Raw genomic sequence first — 21557 nt, 5'->3', positions numbered from 1 at the left:
CCTTTTTTCCTCTGGTAAAATATGTTTACACTGGTGTTTGCCTCTCTTATGCATCAGTGCTGGGCACGGACATTCAGTGTCTTACTAGTATTGCCTATGGTTCTTTTAAGGTCCTCTTGTTGTTGTAAGAAGAAAAACATTCCCCATACTTGTACGGGGAGTGCTGCTGGAGTGACAGTCCTTGACCGGATATACTACATATAGTAAGTCCGGGTGTTCCGGTAACATAGAACCGACTGTTTGAGGAACGCCACTTACATTTGTTAATATACTGCCCACATTGAAAATTTCTAATTTTTTAAAAGCTATATCCCATCTGTGATAACCACAATCATGATCAACAGATTGAGATGGGCAGGTCACACATTGCGGGCTAACACGTGTTACCCACCTCAACAAATACGCTTCGGTAAATGCCACAGACAGAGAAGAAGGGACCGCCCGCCGCTTAAAACATTATAACTGGTTGTAGTACATAAGAATGCAATCTCTTAACCTGAAGGCGAGTTCCCAATTGGTCTATATCTGGAGTCCTTAGTTACCTAGCGAAAAGAAAAGTCCTCTTTTCATTAGCATTTATCAACAGCTCCCATTTGCTACCCATATTGTACGAACACATCCTTAAGTTATCGGGGTCCACATTTTGGCCGATATCTCGAGACCCTAGTCACGGAGCGGCATCAAAAATACTCTATACTATAGAATCATCAGCAGCTTCCATTTGCTACCCATATTGTACAAACACATCCTAGGGTTACCCGGGTCCACGTTTTGGATTATATCTCCAGACCCTAGTCACGGAACGGTATGAAAAATACTCTATACTATAGAAATCATCAACCGCTTCCATTTGCTACCCATATTGTACAAACACATCCTAGGGTTACCCGGGTTCACGTTTTGGCCTATTTCTCGAGACCCTGGTATCCGATTCTTAAAATTTCAAAAACCATCTACTGAATAGTCCAAACAAAGCCTAAAAATTTGGTTTGGATAGGTGAGCCCGTTCTTGAGTTATAAGATATTTTACATATACACGCTTTAAAATTCACTTCACAGAAACTACTGTGAAACCGGCAGAAATATTTCCTTCACTGACATCATAACCTCATTGAAAAAAATGGAATCAGTTGTCATGATTCATTATTGAATTATGCTCAGTTGTAACTTGACTTGAATACGGAGAACACGAAAATAAAAATTTTAAATAATAATATAATAAATTTTCAAAGCACAAAAAAAAAAAACAATTCGTGTGTTATTGTTTCAATAGTGTAAATAGTGAATTCCAGATGGGCAGATCGTTCACACGTAGCTGTGGAATTTTTTGTGGCGTAATGTTCAAGAACGCAAAATTGTTGCTGGCAAATAGGCAACTTATCGGTTGCACCTACACACAATTGTAAGTATTACTTATTTCATACAAAAATCTAATTTCAATGAAAATTATATAACCCCCTACCAAAGCATATCGTACCAGTTCGAATGTGTCTACATGAACTCGATATGGAAATCGCAATTCGCAACTTAATTTTTTCAAGTTTGTTTACTTCTCTTTGTAGCACAGCTGCCGGCAGAAACGTGAACTGTCCTCAACGAGACTTCTTCACTTTTAGTGATCTTACAAACAAGAATCGGGAATATGCCAAAAAGGAGTTAATTGGGTAGGCGTGCAAATGTGTATTGCATCCGCTATTACTCACTTAAGTTGGCGTTTCGCAAATTTGCAGATACTCGATGCAAGAAATGTATGATGTGGTCGCCGACGTATCGAACTATTATAAGTTTGTCCCATACGTGAAGAAATCACTCGTACACAGTAAGCGTAATGACGGCTTCAAGGCTGACTTAATTGTCGGTTTCCCACCGCTGAATGAAAGTTATACATCAAACGTTTCGCTTCAAAATCCTGTGCTGGTAAAATCTGTATGCACAGATGGAAGATTATTCAACTATTTGCGTAACAATTGGCGATTTAGTCCCGGTCTGAAGGATATTCCACAATCTTGTGTTGTGGATTTCAAAGTAGCTTTCGAATTCAAATCGCTGATACACAGCAATATTGCAAATATTTTTTTCGATTTAATTTGCGATCAAATGGACCATGCTTTTGTGGCGGAAGCTGAACGACGATATGGACCACCTTCAATTAAATCGCTTATATTATGGCGAAGATCTTGACCAAGACGCAATGAACAAGTTAAACATAAATAACTCCGTATTCAAGTACTTTTGTGTGATTGATTATTTTTATTTATATACTTTTATTATTATATTATATATTATTATTATATATTGCAAAAATATCATTGTTAAACTTATACATACATTTGTACATAAGTGCATACATACATAAGTATATTTTTACTTATAGTTCACACGAGATCACACTATTTTGTACAAAGCTTTACATGGTAATCATAAGCAAACAAGAAAAAAAAGCCTCACCGACAGTACCCAGAGCTGAGGTGTGTATCTTTTTCAAACAAAATTACTCAAAGATAACAAATTTATTAAATTAGTGGTTAAGTCTATTGTAAATAAACATTTTAAAACAAGAAATAATAACCAAACTGTTACAGTTCCTTTTTGTGATATAACAACCGTGCTTTTTTAAGTTCCTGGGTAAAATGTATGAGTGGATGGATGATATTAACTCTTAACGGCCGAGAGCTTTTTTGTAATACTCGCCCATAAGACGCCGGGGAAATTAGAGGTGAAATTCTGAAACGTTTATAAGAATGAAAACTTTAACTAAACATTAATCTGATTTATTTTGATATTAATTCAATATATTTACTTGATTTATAATTTTATGTGGTCAACAAACCAGGGATGTAGCGGTCGTTAAGGGTTAACTTTCTTATCGGTAAACTATTAAAGCTATGAACGTGCAATACTTAACTACCGTTATTGCGATTTGAAAGACAGTTGGTTGTTCTAATGAAACACATTCAGACAGAACTTTTTCATTCAGTATCGAAGTTTATTTTCTTAGTCGATATGGGTCTTGCTGGACGAGCTTGCGAATTATTCTAAAAAAAAAAAAAAAAAAAAAAAAATTTGTCAATTTTCAATATTTTTTAATAATCATTTGTTTTTAACTCGTTACGTTTAATTACATAAATTTGTCAATTTTCAATATTTTTTAATAAAAATTTACATTAACATAGTTCAATACATCTATATTAATATTATAAAGAGGAAAACTTTGTTTGTTTGTAATGAATAGGCTCAAAAACTACTGGACCGATTTTAAAAATTCTTTCACCATTCGAAAGCTACATCATCCACGAGTAACATGAATTATATTTTATTTTGGAAATAGGGCTCGAGATATAGGTCAAAACGTGGACCCGGGTAACCTTCGGATGTGTATGTACAATATGGACATCAAATGGAAGCTGCTGGTGAATGCTTTAGTCCAGAGTATTTTTCATGCCGCTCCGTGACTAGGGTCTCGAGATAGAGACCAAAACGTGGACCCTAGAATGTGTTTGTACAATATGGATATCAAATTGAAGCTGTTGGTGAATGCTTTTTTATGCCGCTCCGTGACTGGGGTCTCGAGATATAGGTCAACACGTGGACCCGGGTAACCTTTGGTTGTGTATGTAGAATATGGGTATCAAATGAAAGCTGTTGATAAGTGCTTTAATACGGGGTAATTTTCATACCTATTGATGACTAGGGTCTGGAAATATATGCCAAAACGTGGACCCGCCGTGTCTTTGCACCGAATTAAACCAAATTACACACATTGTTAAGGAGGTATTGAAGATGGTTTCCGTATAGTTTGGATACCTATTGGTAGATAGGGTCTCGAGATATAGGTCAAAACGTGGACCCGGGTAACCTTCGGATGTGTATGTACAATATGGGTATCAAATGGAAGCTGTCGGTGAATGCTTTAGTTCAGAGTATTTCCATCCGCTCCGTGACTAGGGTCTCGAGATAGAGACCAAAACGTGGACCCTAGAATGTGTTTGTACAATATGGATATCAAATTGAAGCTGTTGGTGAATGCTTTAGTACAGAGTATTTTTCATGCCGCTCCGTGACTGGGGTCTCGAGATATAGGTCAACACGTGGACCCGGGTAACCTTTGGTTGTGTATGTACAATATGGGTATCAAATGAAAGCTGTTGATAAGTGCTTTAATACGGGGTAATTTTCATACCTATTGATGACTAGGGTCTCGAAATATATGCCAAAACGTGGACCCGCCGTGTCTTTGAACCGAATTAAACCAAACTTACACACATTGTTAAGTAAGTATTGAAAATGGGTTTCGTAAAGTTTGGTTGTAATTCGGAGCACTGGCAACGGGTACAGCGCTCTTTTGAACCAGCCATAATGTCGCTTACTGTTTTAACGCTTGGGGCGGAACTGAACTGTCAAATTGACAGTGTGAGTTACAATGTGTCAATATTTCTTTCTGATTTGGATGCCATAAGGAAAAAACGTAAGTGCAACATGTAAAAATTGTTTGTGAATTTTTTTGGAGTGGATTTTGGAACAGTGAGTAATTTCTTACGAAATTTGAGAATTTAATGTGAAATCCGAATGAAATTATGTGTTCGTGGAAAAAAAATTTTTTTTCGTTTTTTTTTTTTGAAAAATATAAATGGATAATGGTTAAAAAAGCTCCAATGCTTAATAAAACATATAAATTGAAACGAAAAATTCATGGATGATCAGGAAAAAAGACGATTGTTTATTCATATGCGTTGATTTGAAATTTAAAAACAATCTTCTTTTTTCCTGATTTTCAATTTATATTTTATATTTACTCAAAAACAAATAGAAAAACAAAAAATATTGTTTATGTCAAAGCGCTTGAATGAAGAATAAAGAAATAAATAATATGAAAATCATATATTTTCTGTTCTAAACCATATCTATTCTATTTTAGTGTGCCCAGCGAAGGGGGCCGGGTTTGCTAGTATATCGCACCCTAAATACAAAAGGGTCACAACTCAAAATGTACGTTCTGCTCAAATATGAACGAGACGGTATCAATAAAACGGTCCGCGGATGACATATGGCAAAAATAATTTTTTTGTTTTTTGGTAGGACTGTTATAAGCTTACATGGCAAATTTCAGCGTGATATATCACATAGTTTGGTTTCTGTGCTACTGTAAACAAGTCAAGCTCGAGTGTGGAAAATTTAGAGTTGTGCCCCTTTTGTATTTAGGGTGCGATATAATAAATTGCCTTTTGTTCGGTCCTCGAATAATCTTTCCTACTTACAAAAAAAAAAAAATCACAAAAATCGACTATTTTTTGGCCCCAAACAGTGGCGTTCCCCCTTAATTTCCGAGAATTCGCTCTCAAAGAGAAAAATAAAAAAAATTAAATGAACGCAAAGCAGAAAAAATTTGCAAGCTCACCTTATTAAATTGTTGACGGGAAGAAGTCACAAAAAGTAAAAAAAAAAAAATTAAAAAATAAAGCAAATATAATGCAAAATAACGACCCTAGCACCACATGATTTATTTCGTCCATAATAATTTATTCTATTTCATCAACGATGTCAGATGAAGAACATTAAATTTTCAATTGAATTGTTGTGGCAATCATAGCTTTCTATATATTTTCCTTGCTGCTGTATATGCATGTATGCAAGTATATGATATACATACATATATTGCCAAATTAGTTAATAACCAAGAAGTGCAAGCATAAAACACCAAAGATATCTTCAATGCTTTCGATTTGCATTTCGCAAACTGCAGCAGCGGTGACTGGAAGCTGTGGTTCAGAAGTGCATGCCTCTACATGATTGACCGATTCCTATTTAATATAGGATATCTAAATTAGATACTCCATTTTAATCAATTTTTTTAATTTAAATTTAGAATTTTGTCTCAATTCGAAAAATTTTAATTCGTGTTTATTTTTACTTTGCGTTTAACTGTTTCTCTCACTTGCAAATTCTTACAAGTAAAAAAGTAAGTCTGTAAGTCGGTTTACTGACGATAGTTTAACGTGAGAACGTCATAAGAAAATACTGATGTACTGGTTGCAATTTTCAAAACAAAATTTTAATTTTATTTGTTTGATAGATATTTTGTATGGATATAGAGGAGGAGGTAAATGGAATCGCAATGGAATAGGTCAAGTTAAATTTACACAAACATGAAAGTTGACGAAACATTTCTCAAATTCATGAAAGATATGTTCAATTTCGATTGTGCATCAGACGTTAATAAGTCAAAAGCACTAAGAGGCAACATCATCGATTTGCCTTTTTCAAGACACTTTACACTCGAAACACTCCCTTTCATTTCCTATTTTTCCTATCATCGTCCTATTCGCAACAGAGAAATGATTCATTACCATGCACACGGGAAGAAGGCATATGCAAATACAAATATGCGAATTTATATATGTACATATGCGCATATACATACATATATACATATGTTCACTCAAGTAGGTGTGCAGATGTCGAACGTTGCCGAATGCGGGGGCCGATTGTGCTCTATGTCGTTCGTTCCGCGCTTTCGCTTGCAGTTCATGCAAGGTAACGACCAGCCGGCTAAATCGAATTATAAGACGTTATCACGTCAAAATGTATACAGTAAAAACTTGCTACTTCCCCTCAAATTGAAATGTTATTTTGCTCTCTCACTCTCCCTTACTTTGCAATTGTTTTGGATACATGAACACCAAAACTTGTTAATTTGTTACAATTTTTACAATTTATTTGCTTCATGAACAGACCTTTTGACTGCCTTATAATATTTTATTTAAAATAAGCACAAAACTCTGCTCTTATTGCCGTACAAATTTCTGTTATACAGTTTACCGATTTCAATAAATATGCGTGCCAGTGATTTAGTCGAAAAAATATATGATTATATTTTAATAATAAAATAACACATAATAATACTATATAATAATACGAAAATATAATTTAGTTTGCATGAAGAATCAAAAAAAGAAAGTACTTTATTTTTAAAATGGGACATTTTGAAGTGAAAACTTCTTTAGAATCGTTGGTTGTGATTGTGAATCGTTGGAATCGAGTGATTTGAGACTCGATGAAACGAAAAAGCGACACCAAAAAGAAGAAGAAAAAAGATATACGTATATATATGTATGTATAGAAAATGCTTCATTACCAGGCACACAGAAGGATGGCATAAGCAAATTTAAATTTGTGAACTTATATATGTATTTATATATGCGGATATATGTATATATGTTGTGTGTATGTACATATGTGTAAGTAAAATTTTTGTTGATATTTCGCTTAGTTTTCGAGATATTTAATAAAAAAGGTCTCAAAATGTCTCATTTCAGTAGTGTCTAAACTTTTTGATCTACATTATCGCACAATATGATTTTTCAATCACTTCAGGTGTTCTTCGTCCATCCAATTCCATTTGTTTCAACTCCAAATAAGTATTCTCATACTTCTTCGCCAACCACTCAGGTAATGGCTTAGACCAGTCTTCCGGAGGCTGTGTTCGCTTATTCCACGTTGTATTACCATAGTGTGCCTCCATGCGTTTTCGCCGTGGACATTTTGGGTATTATTTAACAACTAAATCATATCTGGTAATATGAAAATAGTGATTTAGAAAACAGCTGTTTGGAGCCGGCTCTCTTCTTCTTCTTATGAAAAAATAGGAACAATAATTTTATGCTCTAATTTTAAAACCCGTATTACTGTGGTAAATTTGTTTCGAAATTGGCTCAAAACTCTTTTAGGTAACTAGTTTTAAATGTATTTTTTTTTATTATTATAAGAGCACTTAGCACTACGACCTGAAAGATGTATTGTGCCTTTTTCATGGATTAAAAGTATTTCTCTGAGCCCAAATTCCTCAACAAATTTTAGTGTTTGTCCTATTTTATGGAGCCCTTTTTTCTTCTGGTAAAATATGTTTACACTGGTGTTTGCCCCTCTTATGCATCAGTGCTGGACACGGACATTCAGTGTCTTACTAGTATTGCCTATGGTTCTTTTAAGGTCCTCTTGTTGTTGTAAGAGGAAAAACATTCCCCATACTTGTACGGGGAGTGCTGCTGGAGTGACAGTCCTTGACCGGATATACTACATATAGTAAGTCCGGGTGTTCCGGTAACATAGAACCGACTGTTTGAGGAACGCCACTTACATTTGTTAATATACTGCCCACATTGAAAATTTCTAATTTTTTAAAAGCTATATCCCATCTGTGATAACCACAATCATGATCAACAGATTGAGATGGGCAGGTCACACATTGCGGGCTAACACGTGTTACCCACCTCAACAAATACGCTTCGGTAAATGCCACAGACAGAGAAGAAGGGACCGCCCGCCGCTTAAAACATTATAACTGGTTGTAGTACATAAGAATGCAATGCAATCTCTTAACCTGAAGGCGAGTTCCCAATTGGTCTATATCTGGAGTCCTTAGTTACCTAGCGAAAAGAAAAGTCCTCTTTTCATTAGCATTTATCAACAGCTCCCATTTGCTACCCATATTGTACGAACACATCCTTAAGTTATCGGGGTCCACATTTTGGCCGATATCTCGAGACCCTAGTCACGGAGCGGCATCAAAAATACTCTATACTATAGAATCATCAGCAGCTTCCATTTGCTACCCATATTGTACAAACACATCCTAGGGTTACCCGGGTCCACGTTTTGGATTATATCTCCAGACCCTAGTCACGGAACGGTATGAAAAATACTCTATACTATAGAAATCATCAACCGCTTCCATTTGCTACCCATATTGTACAAACACATCCTAGGGTTACCCGGGTTCACGTTTTGGCCTATTTCTCGAGACCCTGGTATCCGATTCTTAAAATTTCAAAACACAAACCATCTACTGAATAGTCCAAACAAAGCCTAAAAATTTGGTTTGGATAGGTGAGCCCGTTCTTGAGTTATAAGATATTTTACATATACACGCTTTAAAATTCACTTCACAGAAACTACTGTGAAACCGGCAGAAATATTTCCTTCACTGACATCATAACCTCATTGAAAAAAGTGGAATCAGTTGTCATGATTCATTATTGAATTATGCTCAGTTGTAACTTGACTTGAATACGGAGAACACGAAAATAAAAATTTTAAATAATAATACATTTTCAAAGCACAAAAAAAAAAAACAATTCGTGTGTTATTGTTTCAATAGTGTAAATAGTGAATTCCAGATGGGCAGATCGTTCACACGTAGCTGTGGAATTTTTTGTGGCGTAATGTTCAAGAACGCAAAATTGTTGCTGGCAAATAGGCAACTTATCGGTTGCACCTACACACAATTGTAAGTATTACTTATTTCATACAAAAATCTAATTTCAATGAAAATTATATAACCCCCTACCAAAGCATATCGTACCAGTTCGAATGTGTCTACATGAACTCGATATGGAAATCGCAATTCGCAACTTAATTTTTTCAAGTTTGTTTACTTCTCTTTGTAGCACAGCTGCCGGCAGAAACGTGAACTGTCCTCAACGAGACTTCTTCACTTTTAGTGATCTTACAAACAAGAATCGGGAATATGCCAAAAAGGAGTTAATTGGGTAGGCGTGCAAATGTGTATTGCATCCGCTATTACTCACTTAAGTTGGCGTTTCGCAAATTTGCAGATACTCGATGCAAGAAATGTATGATGTGGTCGCCGACGTATCGAACTATTATAAGTTTGTGCCATACGTGAAGAAATCACTCGTACACAGTAAGCGTAATGACGGCTTCAAGGCTGACTTAATTGTCGGTTTCCCACCGCTGAATGAAAGTTATACATCAAACGTTTCGCTTCAAAATCCTGTGCTGGTAAAATCTGTATGCACAGATGGAAGATTATTCAACTATTTGCGTAACAATTGGCGATTTAGTCCCGGTCTGAAGGATATTCCACAATCTTGTGTTGTGGATTTCAAAGTAGCTTTCGAATTCAAATCGCTGATACACAGCAATATTGCAAATATTTTTTTCGATTTAATTTGCGATCAAATGGACCATGCTTTTGTGGCGGAAGCTGAACGACGATATGGACCACCTTCAATTAAATCGCTTATATTATGGCGAAGATCTTGACCAAGACGCAATGAACAAGTTAAACATAAATAACTCCGTATTCAAGTACTTTTGTGTGATTGATTATTTTTATTTATATACTTTTATTATTATATTATATATTATTATTATATATTGCAAAAATATCATTGTTAAACTTATACATACATTTGTACATAAGTGCATACATACATAAGTATATTTTTACTTATAGTTCACACGAGATCACACTATTTTGTACAAAGCTTTACATGGTAATCATAAGCAAACAAGAAAAAAAAGCCTCACCGACAGTACCCAGAGCTGAGGTGTGTATCTTTTTCAAACAAAATTACTCAAAGATAACAAATTTATTAAATTAGTGGTTAAGTCTATTGTAAATAAACATTTTAAAACAAGAAATAATAACCAAACTGTTACAGTTCCTTTTTGTGGTATAACAACCGTGCTTTTTTAAGTTCCTGGGTAAAATGTATGAGTGGATGGATGATATTAACTCTTAACGGCCGAGAGCTTTTTTGTAATACTCGCCCATAAGACGTCGGGGAAATTAGAGGTGAAATTCTGAAACGTTTATAAGAATGAAAACTTTAACTAAACATTAATCTGATTTATTTTGATATTAATTCAATATATTTACTTGATTTATAATTTTATGTGGTCAACAAACCAGGGATGTACAAAGTTGCAATTCTTTTCATGTCCCCGTAGCGGTCGTTAAGGGTTAACTTTCTTATCGGTAAACTATTAAAGCTATGAACGTGCAATACTTAACTACCGTTATTGCGATTTGAAAGACAGTTGGTTGTTCTAATGAAACACATTCAGACAGAACCTTTTCATTCAGTATCGAAGTTTATTTTCTTAGTCGATATGGGTCTTGCTGGACGAGTTTGCAAATTATTCTAAAAAAAAAAAAAAAAAAAAAAATTTGTCAATTTTCAATATTTTTTAATAAAAATTTACATTAACATAGTTTAATACATCTATATTAATATTATAAAGAGGAAAACTTTGTTTGTTTGTAATGAATAGGCTCAAAAACTACTGGACCGATCTTAAAAATTCTTTCACCATTCGAAAGCTACATCATCCACGAGTAACATGGATTATATTTTATTTTGGAAATAGGGCTCGAGATATAGGTCAAAACGTGGACCCGGGTAACCTTCGGATGTGTATGTACAATATGGGTATCAAATGGAAGCTGCTGGTGAATGCTTTAGTCCAGAGTATTTTTCATGCCGCTCCGTGACTAGGGTCTCGAGATAGAGACCAAAACGTGGACCCTAGAATGTGTTTGTACAATATGGGTATCAAATGGAAGCTGCTGGTGAATGCTTTAGTCCAGAGTATTTTTCATGCCGCTCCGTGACTAGGGTCTCGAGATAGAGACCAAAACGTGGACCCTAGAATGTGTTTGTACAATATGGATATCAAATTGAAGCTGTTGGTGAATGCTTTAGTACAGAGTATTTTTCATGCCGCTCCGTGACTGGGGTCTCGAGATATAGGTCAACACGTGGACCCGGGTAACCTTTGGTTGTGTATGTACAATATGGGTATCAAATGAAAGCTGTTGATAAGTGCTTTAATACGGGGTAATTTTCATACCTATTGATGACTAGGGTCTGGAAATATATGCCAAAACGTGGACCCGCCGTGTCTTTGCACCGAATTAAACCAAACTTACACACATTGTTAAGGAGGTATTGATGGTTTCCGTATAGTTTGGATACCTATTGGTAGATAGGGTCTCGGGATATAGGTCAAAACGTGGACCCGGGTAACCTTCGGATGTGTATGTACAATATGGGCATCAAATGGAAGCTGTTGGTGAATGCTTTAGTTCAGAGTATTTCCATCCGCTCCGTGACTAGGGTCTCGAGATAGAGACCAAAACGTGGACCCTAGAATGTGTTTGTACAATATGGATATCAAATGAAAGCTGTTGATAAGTGCTTTAATACGGGGTAATTTTCATACCTATTGATGACTAGGGTCTCGAAATATATGCCAAAACGTGGACCCGCCGTGTCTTTGAACCGAATTAAACCAAACTTACACACATTGTTAAGTAAGTATTGAAAATGGGTTTCGTAAAGTTTGGTTGTAATTCGGAGCACTGGCAACGGGTACAGCGCTCTTTTGAACCAGCCATAATGTCGCTTACTGTTTTAACGCTTGGGGCGGAACTGAACTGTCAAATTGACAGTGTGAGTTACAATGTGTCAATATTTCTTTCTGATTTGGATGCCATAAGGAAAAAACGTAAGTGCAACATGTAAAAATTGTTTGTGAATTTTTTTGGAGTGGATTTTGGAACAGTGAGTAATTTCTTACGAAATTTGAGAATTTAATGTGAAATCCGAATGAAATTATGTGTTCGTGGAAAAAATTTTTTTTTTCGTTTTTTTTTTTTTGAAAAATATAAATGGATAATGGTTAAAAAAGCTCCAATGCTTAATAAAACATATAAATTGAAACGAAAAATTCATGGATGATCAGGAAAAAAGACGATTGTTTATTCGTAGCCGAAATTTCATTCCGCAAACAAAATTTGATGGCACTTCTCTGCTCAATCAAATCAGACATTGTAAAAATCGAAAAATGCACTCTGGCAAGCGTAAATATATTACTAATATTGACATTCACATGAAAGTTGGCTCAGATGTTATTAACAGTGCTGCCAACTCATGAAAAAAATAACTAGAGCGAAATTTTAATCCCGCGAAGCTTAACAAATAAATTCACCTTACTTTTTGCCCACAGTAGTATATCGTCGATACGGCCTTGTAAGCCACATTCAGAAGGCTTGCTCGTATCACGCGGTAGTTGCAGACAATCATTTTCTACAGATAGCGTAGGGAGCATTTAGGTTATAAACTGTATGTAGTCAAAGGACCAAGTTTCACTTAGTAGCTGAAGCGTGCACCCCATCACCACTTCAACGCCGGCGAAAGATCAGGACGTAATCTATACTAATATTATAAAGAGGAAAACTTTGTTTGTTTGTAATGAATAGGCTCAAAAACTACTTGACCGATTTTAAAAATTCTTTCACCATTCGAAAGCTACATCATCCACGAGTAACACGGATTATATCTTATTTTGGAAATAGGGCTCGAGATATAGGTCAAAACGTGGACCCGGGTAACCTTCGGATGTGTATGTACAATATGGGTATCAAATGGAAGCTGTTGATAAGTGCTTTAATACGGGGTAATTTTCATACCTATTGATGACTAGGGTCTGGAAATATATGCCAAAATGTGGACCCGCCGTGTCTTTGCACCGAATTAAACCAAACTTACACACATTGTTAAGGAGGTATTGATGGTTTCCGTATAGTTTGGATACCTATTGGTAGATAGGGTCTCGGGATATAAGTCAAAACGTGGACCCGGGTAACCTTCGGATGTGTATGTACAATATGGGCATCAAATGCAAGCTGTTGGTGAATGCTTTAGTTCAGAGTATTTCCATCCGCTCCGTGACTAGGGTCTCGAGATAGAGACCAAAACGTGGACCCTAGAATGTGTTTGTACAATATGGATATCAAATGAAAGCTGTTGATAAGTGCTTTAATACGGGGTCATTTTCATACCTATTGATGACTAGGGTCTGGAAATATATGCCAAAACGTGGACCCGCCGTGTCTTTGAACCGAATTAAACCAAATTACACACATTGTTAAGGAGGTATTGAAGGTGGTTTCCGTATAGTTTGGATACCTATTGGTAGATAGGGTCTTGGGATATAGGTCAAAACGTTGACCCGGGTAACCTTCGGATGTGTATGTACAATATGGGCATCAAATGCAAGCTGTTGGTGAATGCTTTAGTTCAGAGTATTTCCATCCGCTCCGTGACTAGGGTCTCGAGATAGAGACCAAAACGTCGACCCTAGAATGTGTTTGTACAATATGGATATCAAATTGAAGCTGTTGGTGAATGCTTTAGTACAGAGTATTTTTTATGCCGCTCCGTGACTGGGGTCTCGAGATATAGGTCAACACGTGGACCCGGGTAACCTTTGGTTGTGTATGTACAATATGGGTATCAAATGAAAGCTGTTGATAAGTGCTTTAATACGGGGTAATTTTCATACCTGTTGATGACTAGGGTCTGGAAATATATGCCAAAATGTGGACCCGCCGTGTCTTTGCACCGAATTAAACCAAACTTACACACATTGTTAAGGAGGTATTGATGGTTTCCGTATAGTTTGGATACCTATTGGTAGATAGGGTCTCGGGATATAGGTCAAAACGTGGACCCGGGTAACCTTCGGATGTGTATGTACAATATGGCCATCAAATGGAAGCTGTTGGTGAATGCTTTAGTTCAGAGTATTTCCATCCGCTCCGTGACTAGGGTCTCGAGATAGAGACCAAAACGTGGACCCTAGAATGTGTTTGTACAATATGGATATCAAATGAAAGCTGTTGATAAGTGCTTTAATACGGGGTCATTTTCATACCTATTGATGACTAGGGTCTCGAAATATATGCCAAAACGTGGACCCGCCGTGTCTTTGAACCGAATTAAACCAAACTTACGCACATTGTTAAGTAAGTATTGAAAATGGGTTTCGTAAAGTTTGGTTGTAATTCGGAGCACTGGCAACGGGTACAGCGCTCTTTTGAACCAGCCATAATGTCGCTTACTGTTTTAACGCTTGGGGCGGAACTGAACTGTCAAATTGACAGTGTGAGTTACAATGTGTCAATATTTCTTTCTGATTTGGATGCCATAAGGAAAAACGTAAGTGCAACATGTAAAAATTGTTTGTGAGTTTTTTTGGAGTGGATTTTGGAACAGTGAGTAATTTCTTACGAAATTTGAGAATTTAATGTGAAATCCGAATGAAATTATGTGTTCGTGGAAAAAAAATTTTTTTTCGTTTTTTTTTTTTGAAAAATATAATAGGACTATGAATAAGTTCGTTTCGGTTTTACAACAGATGGCGTAACTTGATTATTATTCCATCGATCCACATTTCCAAACATTCATTGGAGAGCTACTGTCGTAAGGCACAAACGTCAGTATAAGTTTTTTATTTGAAGCGTAAACAACAATATTTTTACCACACTTGAAAATGTCGAATTTCGTGCCAAATAATGTGTTTTTGCGGGGAATTCTTCTTCATTATTTTAATATGAAGAAAAAAGCAGCCGAAAGTCATCGTATCTTGGTGGAAGTTTATGGTGAGCATGCTCTATCTGAGCGAACGTGCCATAAGTGGTTTGCACGCTTTAAAAGTGGTGATTTTGGCTTGGAAGACGAAGAACGCGAGGGTGCGCCGCCAAAGTTCATGGATACCGAATTGGAGGAATTGCTCGATCAAGATCCGGCTCAAACGCAAGAAGAGGTTGCAAAAACTTTGGGAGTTGATCAATCAACCATTTCCAAACGTTTAAAAGCCATGGGAATGATCCGAAAGGTAGGCCATTGGGTGCCGTATGAATTGAAGCCAAGAGACGTTGAACGCCGTTTTATGGCATGCGAACAACTGCTTCAACGGCACAAAAGAAAGGGTTTTTTGCATCGAATTGTGACTGGCGATGAAAAGTGGGTCCATTACGACAATCCAAAACGTCGGGCAACGTATGGATACCCTGGCCATGCTTCAACATCGACGTCGGCGCAGAATATTCATGGCCTGAAGGTTATGCTGTGTATCTGGTGGGACCAGCTGGGTGTTGTGTATTATGAGCTACTGAAACCGAATGAAACGATTACGGGGGATGTCTACCGACGACAATTGATGCGTTTGAGCCGAGCACTGCGAGAAAAACGGCCGCAATACGCCGATAGACACGACAAAGTTATTTTGCAACATGACAATGCTCGGCCACATGTTGCACAAGTGGTCAAAACATACTTAGAAACGCTCAAATGGGATGTCCTACCCCACCCGCCGTATAGTCCAGACCTTGCGCCATCCGATTACTATCTCTTCCGATCGATGCAACATGGCCTGGCTGACCAGCACTTCCGTAATTACGATGAAGTCAAAAAATGGATCGATTCGTGGATTGCGGCAAAACCGACCGAATTTTTCACAAAGGGAATCCGTGAATTGCCAGAAAGATGGGAAAAAGTAGTAGTAAGCGATGGACAATATTTTGAATATTAAATTTGTAACCATTTTACGTCAATAAAGTTTCAAATTTCGAAAAAAACCGCACGAACTTATTCATAGTCCTATTAAATGGATAATGGTTAAAAAAGCTCCAATGCTTAATAAAACATATAAATTGAAACGAAAAATTCATGGATGATCAGGAAAAAAGACGATTGTTTATTCATATGCGTTGATTTGAAATTTAAAAACAATCTTCTTTTTTCCTGATTTTCAATTTATATTTTATATTTACTCAAAAACAAATAGAAAAACAAAAAATATTGTTTATGCCAAAGCGCTTGAATGAAGAATAAAGAAATAAATAATATGAAAATCATATATTTTCTGTTCTAAACCATATCTATTCTACTTTAGTGTGCCCAGCGAAGGGGGCCGGGTTTGCTAGTATATCGCACCCTAAATACAAAAGGGTCACAACTCAAAATGTACGTTCTGCTCAAATATGAACGAGACGGTATCAATAAAACGGTCCGCGGATGACATATGGCAAAAATAATTTCTTTGTTTTTTGGTAGGACTGTTATAAGCTTACATGGCAAATTTCAGCGTGATATATCACATAGTTTGGTTTCTGTGCTACTGTAAACAAGTCAAGCTCGAGTGTGGAAAATTTAGAGTTGTGCCCCTTTTGTATTTAGGGTGCGATATAATAAATTGCCTTTTGTTCGGTCCTCGAATAATCTTTCCTACTTACAAAAAAAAAAACTCTCAAAAATCGACTATTTTTTGGCCCCAAACAGTGGCGTTCCCCCTTAATTTCCGAGAATTCGCTCTCAACGAGAAAAATAAAAAAAATTAAATGAACGCAAAGCAGTAAAAATTTGCAAGCTCACCTTATTAAATTGTTGACGGGAAGAAGTCACAAAAAGTAAAAAAAAAAAAAATTAAAAAAAAAAAATTAAAAAATAAAGCAAATATAATGTAAAATAACGACCCTAGCACCACATGATTTATTTCGTCCATAATAATTTATTCTATTTCATCAACGATGTCAGATGAAGAACATTAAATTTTCAATTGAATTGTTGTGGCAATCATAGCTTTCTATATATTTTCCTTGCTGCTGTATATGCATGTGTGCAAGTATATGATATACATACATATATTGCCAAATTAGTTAATAACCAAGAAGTGCAAGCATAAAACACCAAAGATATCTTCAATGCTTTCGATTTGCATTTCGCAAACTGCAGCAGCGGTGACTGGAAGCTGTGGTTCAGAAGTGCATGCCTCTACATGATTGACCGATTCCTATTTAATATAGGATATCTAAATTAGATACTCCATTTTAATCAATTTTTTTAATTTAAATTTAGAATTTTGTCTCAATTCGAAAAATTTTAATTCGTGTTTATTTTTACTTTGCGTTTAACTGTTTCTCTCACTTGCAAATTCTTACAAGTAAAAAAGTAAGTCTGTAAGTCGGTTTACTGACGATAGTTTAACGTGAGAACGTCATAAGAAAATACTGATGTACTGGTTGCAATTTTCAAAACAAAATTTTAATTTTATTTGTTTGATAGATATTTTGTATGGATATAGAGGAGGAGGTAAATGGAATCGCAATGGAATAGGTCAAGTTAAATTTACACAAACATGAAAGTTGACGAAACATTTCTCAAATTCATGAAAGATATGTTCAATTTCGATTGTGCATCAGACGTTAATAAGTCAAAAACACTAAGAGGCAACATCATCGATTTGCCTTTTTCAAGACACTTTACACTCGAAACACTTCCTTTCATTTCCTATTTTTCCTATCATCGTCCTATTCGCAACAGAGAAATGATTCATTACCATGCACACGGGAAGAAGGCATATGCAAATACAAATATGCGAATTTATATATGTACATATGCGCATATACATACATATATACATATGTTCACTCAAGTAGGTGTGCAGATGTCGAACGTTGCCGAATGCGGGGGCCGATTGTGCTCTATGTCGTTCGTTCCGCGCTTTCGCTTGCAGTTCATGCAAGGTAACGACCAGCCGGCTAAATCGAATTATAAGACGTTATCATGTCAAAATGTATACAGTAAAAACTTGCTACTTCCCCTCAAATTGAAATGTTATTTTGCTCTCTCACTCTCCCTTACTTTGCAATTGTTTTGGATACATGAACACCAAAACTTGTTAATTTGTTACAATTTTTACAATTTATTTGCTTCATGAACAGACCTTTTGACTGCCTTATAATATTTTATTTAAAATAAGCACAAAACTCTGCTCTTATTGCCGTACAAATTTCTGTTATACAGTTTACCGATTTCAATAAATATGCGTGCCAGTGATTTAGTCGAAAAAATATATGATTATATTTTAATAATAAAATAACACATAATAATACTATATAATAATACGAAAATATAATTTAGTTTGCATGAAGAATCAAAAAAAGAAAGTACTTTATTTTTAAAATGGGACATTTTGAAGTGAAAACTTCTTTAGAATCGTTGGGAGTGATTTGAGACTCGATGAAACGAAAAAGCGACACCAAAAAGAAGAAGAAAAAAGAGATACGTATATATATGTATGTATAGAAAATGCTTTATTACCAGGCACACAGAAGGATGGCATAAGCAAATTTAAATTTGTGAACTTATATATGTATTTATATATGCGGATATATGTATATATGTTGTGTGTATGTACATATGTGTAAGTAAAATTTTTTGATATTTCGCTTAGTTTTCGAGATATTTAATAAAAAAGGTCTCAAAATGTCTCATTTCAGTAGTGTCTAAACTTTTTGATCTACATTATCGCACAATATGATTTTTCAATCACTTCAGGTGTTCTTCGTCCATCCAATTCCATTTGTTTCAACTCCAAATAAGTATTCTCATACTTCTTCGCCAACCACTCAGGTAATGGCTTAGACCAGTCTTCCGGAGGCTGTGTTCGCTTATTCCACGTTGTATTACCATAGTGTGCCTCCATGCGTTTTCGCCGTGGACATTTTGGGTATTATTTAACAACTAAATCATATCTGGTAATATGAAAATAGTGATTTAGAAAACAGCTGTTTGGAGCCGGCTCTCTTCTTCTTCTTATGAAAAAATAGGCAACAATAATTTTATGCTCTAATTTTAAAACCCGTATTACTGTGGTAAATTTGTTTCGAAATTGGCTCAAAACTCTTTTAGGTAACTAGTTTTAAATGTATTTTTTTTTTATTATTATAAGAGCACTTAGCACTACGACCTGAAAGATGTATTGTGCCTTTTTCATGGATTAAAAGTATTTCTCTGAGCCCAAATTCCTCAACAAATTTTAGTGTTTGTCCTATTTTATGGAGCCCTTTTTTCCTCTGGTAAAATATGTTTACACTGGTGTTTGCCCCTCTTATGCATCAGTGCTGGACACGGACATTCAGTGTCTTACTAGTATTGCCAATGGTTCTTTTAACGTCCTCTTGTTGTTGTAAGAGGAAAAACATTCCCCATACTTGTACGGGGAGTGCTGCTGGAGTGACAGTCCTTGACCAGATATACTACATATAGTAAGTCCGGTTGTTCCGGTAACATAGAACCGACTGTTTGAGGAACGCCACTTACATTTGTTAATATACTGCCCACATTGAAAATTTCTAATTTTTTAAAAGCTATATCCCATCTGTGATAACCACAATCATGATCAACAGATTGAGATGGGCAGGTCACACATTGCGGGCTAACACGTGTTACCCACCTCAACAAATACGCTTCGGTAAATGCCACAGACAGAGAAGAAGGGACCGCCCGCCGCTTAAAACATTATAACTGGTTGTAGTACATAAGAATGCAATGCAATCTCTTAACCTGAAGGCGAGTTCCCAATTGGTCTATATCTGGAGTCCTTAGTTACCTAGCGAAAAGAAAAGTCCTCTTTTCATTAGCATTTATCAACAGCTCCCATTTGCTATCCATATTGTACGAACACATCCTTAAGTTATCGGGGTCCACATTTTGGCCGATATCTCGAGACCCTAGTCACGGAGCGGCATCAAAAATACTCTATACTATAGAATCATCAGCAGCTTCCATTTGCTACTCATATTGTACAAACACATCCTAGGGTTACCCGGGTTCACGTTTTGGCCTATTTCTCGAGACCCTGGTATCCGATTCTTAAAATTTCAAAACACAAACCATCTACTGAATAGTCCAAACAAAGCCTAAAAATTTGGTTTGGATAGGTGAGCCCGTTCTTGAGTTATAAGATATTTTACATATACACGCTTTAAAATTCACTTCACAGAAACTACTGTGAAACCGGCAGAAATATTTCCTTCACTGACATCATAACCTCATTGAAAAAAATGGAATCAGTTGTCATGATTCATTATTGAATTATGCTCAGTTGTAACTTGACTTGAATACGGAGAACACGAAAATAAAAATTTTAAATAATAATAAATTTTCAAAGGACAAAAAAAAAAAAAAACAATTCGTGTGTTATTGTTTCAATAGTGTAAATAGTGAATTCCAGATGGGCAGATCGTTCACACGTAGCTGTGGAATTTTTTGTGGCGTAATGTTCAAGAACGCAAAATTGTTGCTGGCAAATAGGCAACTTATCGGTTGCACCTACACACAATTGTAAGTATTACTTATTTCATACAAAAATCTAATTTCAATGAAAATTATATAACCCCCCTACCAAAGCATATCGTACCAGTTCGAATGTGTCTACATGAACTCGATATTGAAATCGCAATTCGCAACTTAATTTTTTCAAGTTTGTTTACTTCTCTTTGTAGCACAGCTGCCGGCAGAAACGTGAACTGTCCTCAACGAGACTTCTTCACTTTTAGTGATCTTACAAACAAGAATCGGGAATATGCCAAAAAGGAGTTAATTGGGTAGGCGTGCAAATGTGTATTGCATCCGCTATTACTCACTTAAGTTGGCGTTTCGCAAATTTGCAGATACTCGATGCAAGAAATGTATGATGTGGTCGCCGACGTATCGAACTATTATAAGTTTGTGCCATACGTGAAGAAATCACTCGTACACAGTAAGCGTAATGACGGCTTCAAGGCTGACTTAATTGTCGGTTTCCCACCGCTGAATGAAAGTTATACATCAAATGTTTCGCTTCAAAATCCTGTGCTGGTAAAATCTGTATGCACAGATGGAAGATTATTCAACTATTTGCGTAACAATTGGCGATTTAGTCCCGGTCTGAAGGATATTCCACAATCTTGTGTTGTGGATTTCAAAGTAGCTTTCGAATTCAAATCGCTGATACACAGCAATATTGCAAATATTTTTTTCGATTTAATTTGCGATCAAATGGACCATGCTTTTGTGGCGGAAGCTGAACGACGATATGGACCACCTTCAATTAAATCGCTTACATTATGGCGAAGATCTTGA

The 21557-nt window shown here is 36.0% G+C and overlaps 3 protein-coding genes across 3 annotated transcripts; all 3 read left to right on the top strand.

Annotated features, from left to right (window-relative positions):
- Positions 1-1250: 1250 nt before the first annotated feature.
- LOC128868285 (coenzyme Q-binding protein COQ10, mitochondrial-like) lies at positions 1251-2213 on the top strand. Its single transcript, XM_054110191.1, has 3 exons — positions 1251-1403; positions 1561-1664; positions 1731-2213. The coding sequence occupies exons 1-3, from the start codon at positions 1293-1295 to the stop codon at positions 2179-2181; spliced, it is 666 nt and encodes a 221-aa protein (XP_053966166.1). The 5' UTR covers positions 1251-1292; the 3' UTR covers positions 2182-2213.
- Positions 2214-9381: 7168 nt separating this feature from the next.
- On the top strand, positions 9382-10094 carry LOC128868155 (coenzyme Q-binding protein COQ10, mitochondrial-like). The gene has a single exon (XM_054109924.1). The coding sequence runs from the start codon at positions 9619-9621 to the stop codon at positions 10060-10062; it is 444 nt and encodes a 147-aa protein (XP_053965899.1). The 5' UTR covers positions 9382-9618; the 3' UTR covers positions 10063-10094.
- A 10523-nt stretch (positions 10095-20617) lies between these two features.
- On the top strand, positions 20618-21557 carry LOC128868071 (coenzyme Q-binding protein COQ10, mitochondrial-like). Its single transcript, XM_054109802.1, has 3 exons — positions 20618-20778; positions 20937-21040; positions 21107-21557. The coding sequence occupies exons 1-3, from the start codon at positions 20668-20670 to the stop codon at positions 21555-21557; spliced, it is 666 nt and encodes a 221-aa protein (XP_053965777.1). The 5' UTR covers positions 20618-20667.

Source organism: Anastrepha ludens, chromosome 6 (assembly GCF_028408465.1).
Source record: "Anastrepha ludens isolate Willacy chromosome 6, idAnaLude1.1, whole genome shotgun sequence".
In the NCBI taxonomy this organism is placed as follows: domain Eukaryota; kingdom Metazoa; phylum Arthropoda; class Insecta; order Diptera; family Tephritidae; genus Anastrepha; species Anastrepha ludens.
This window is presented reverse-complemented; position numbering and strand designations above follow the sequence as displayed.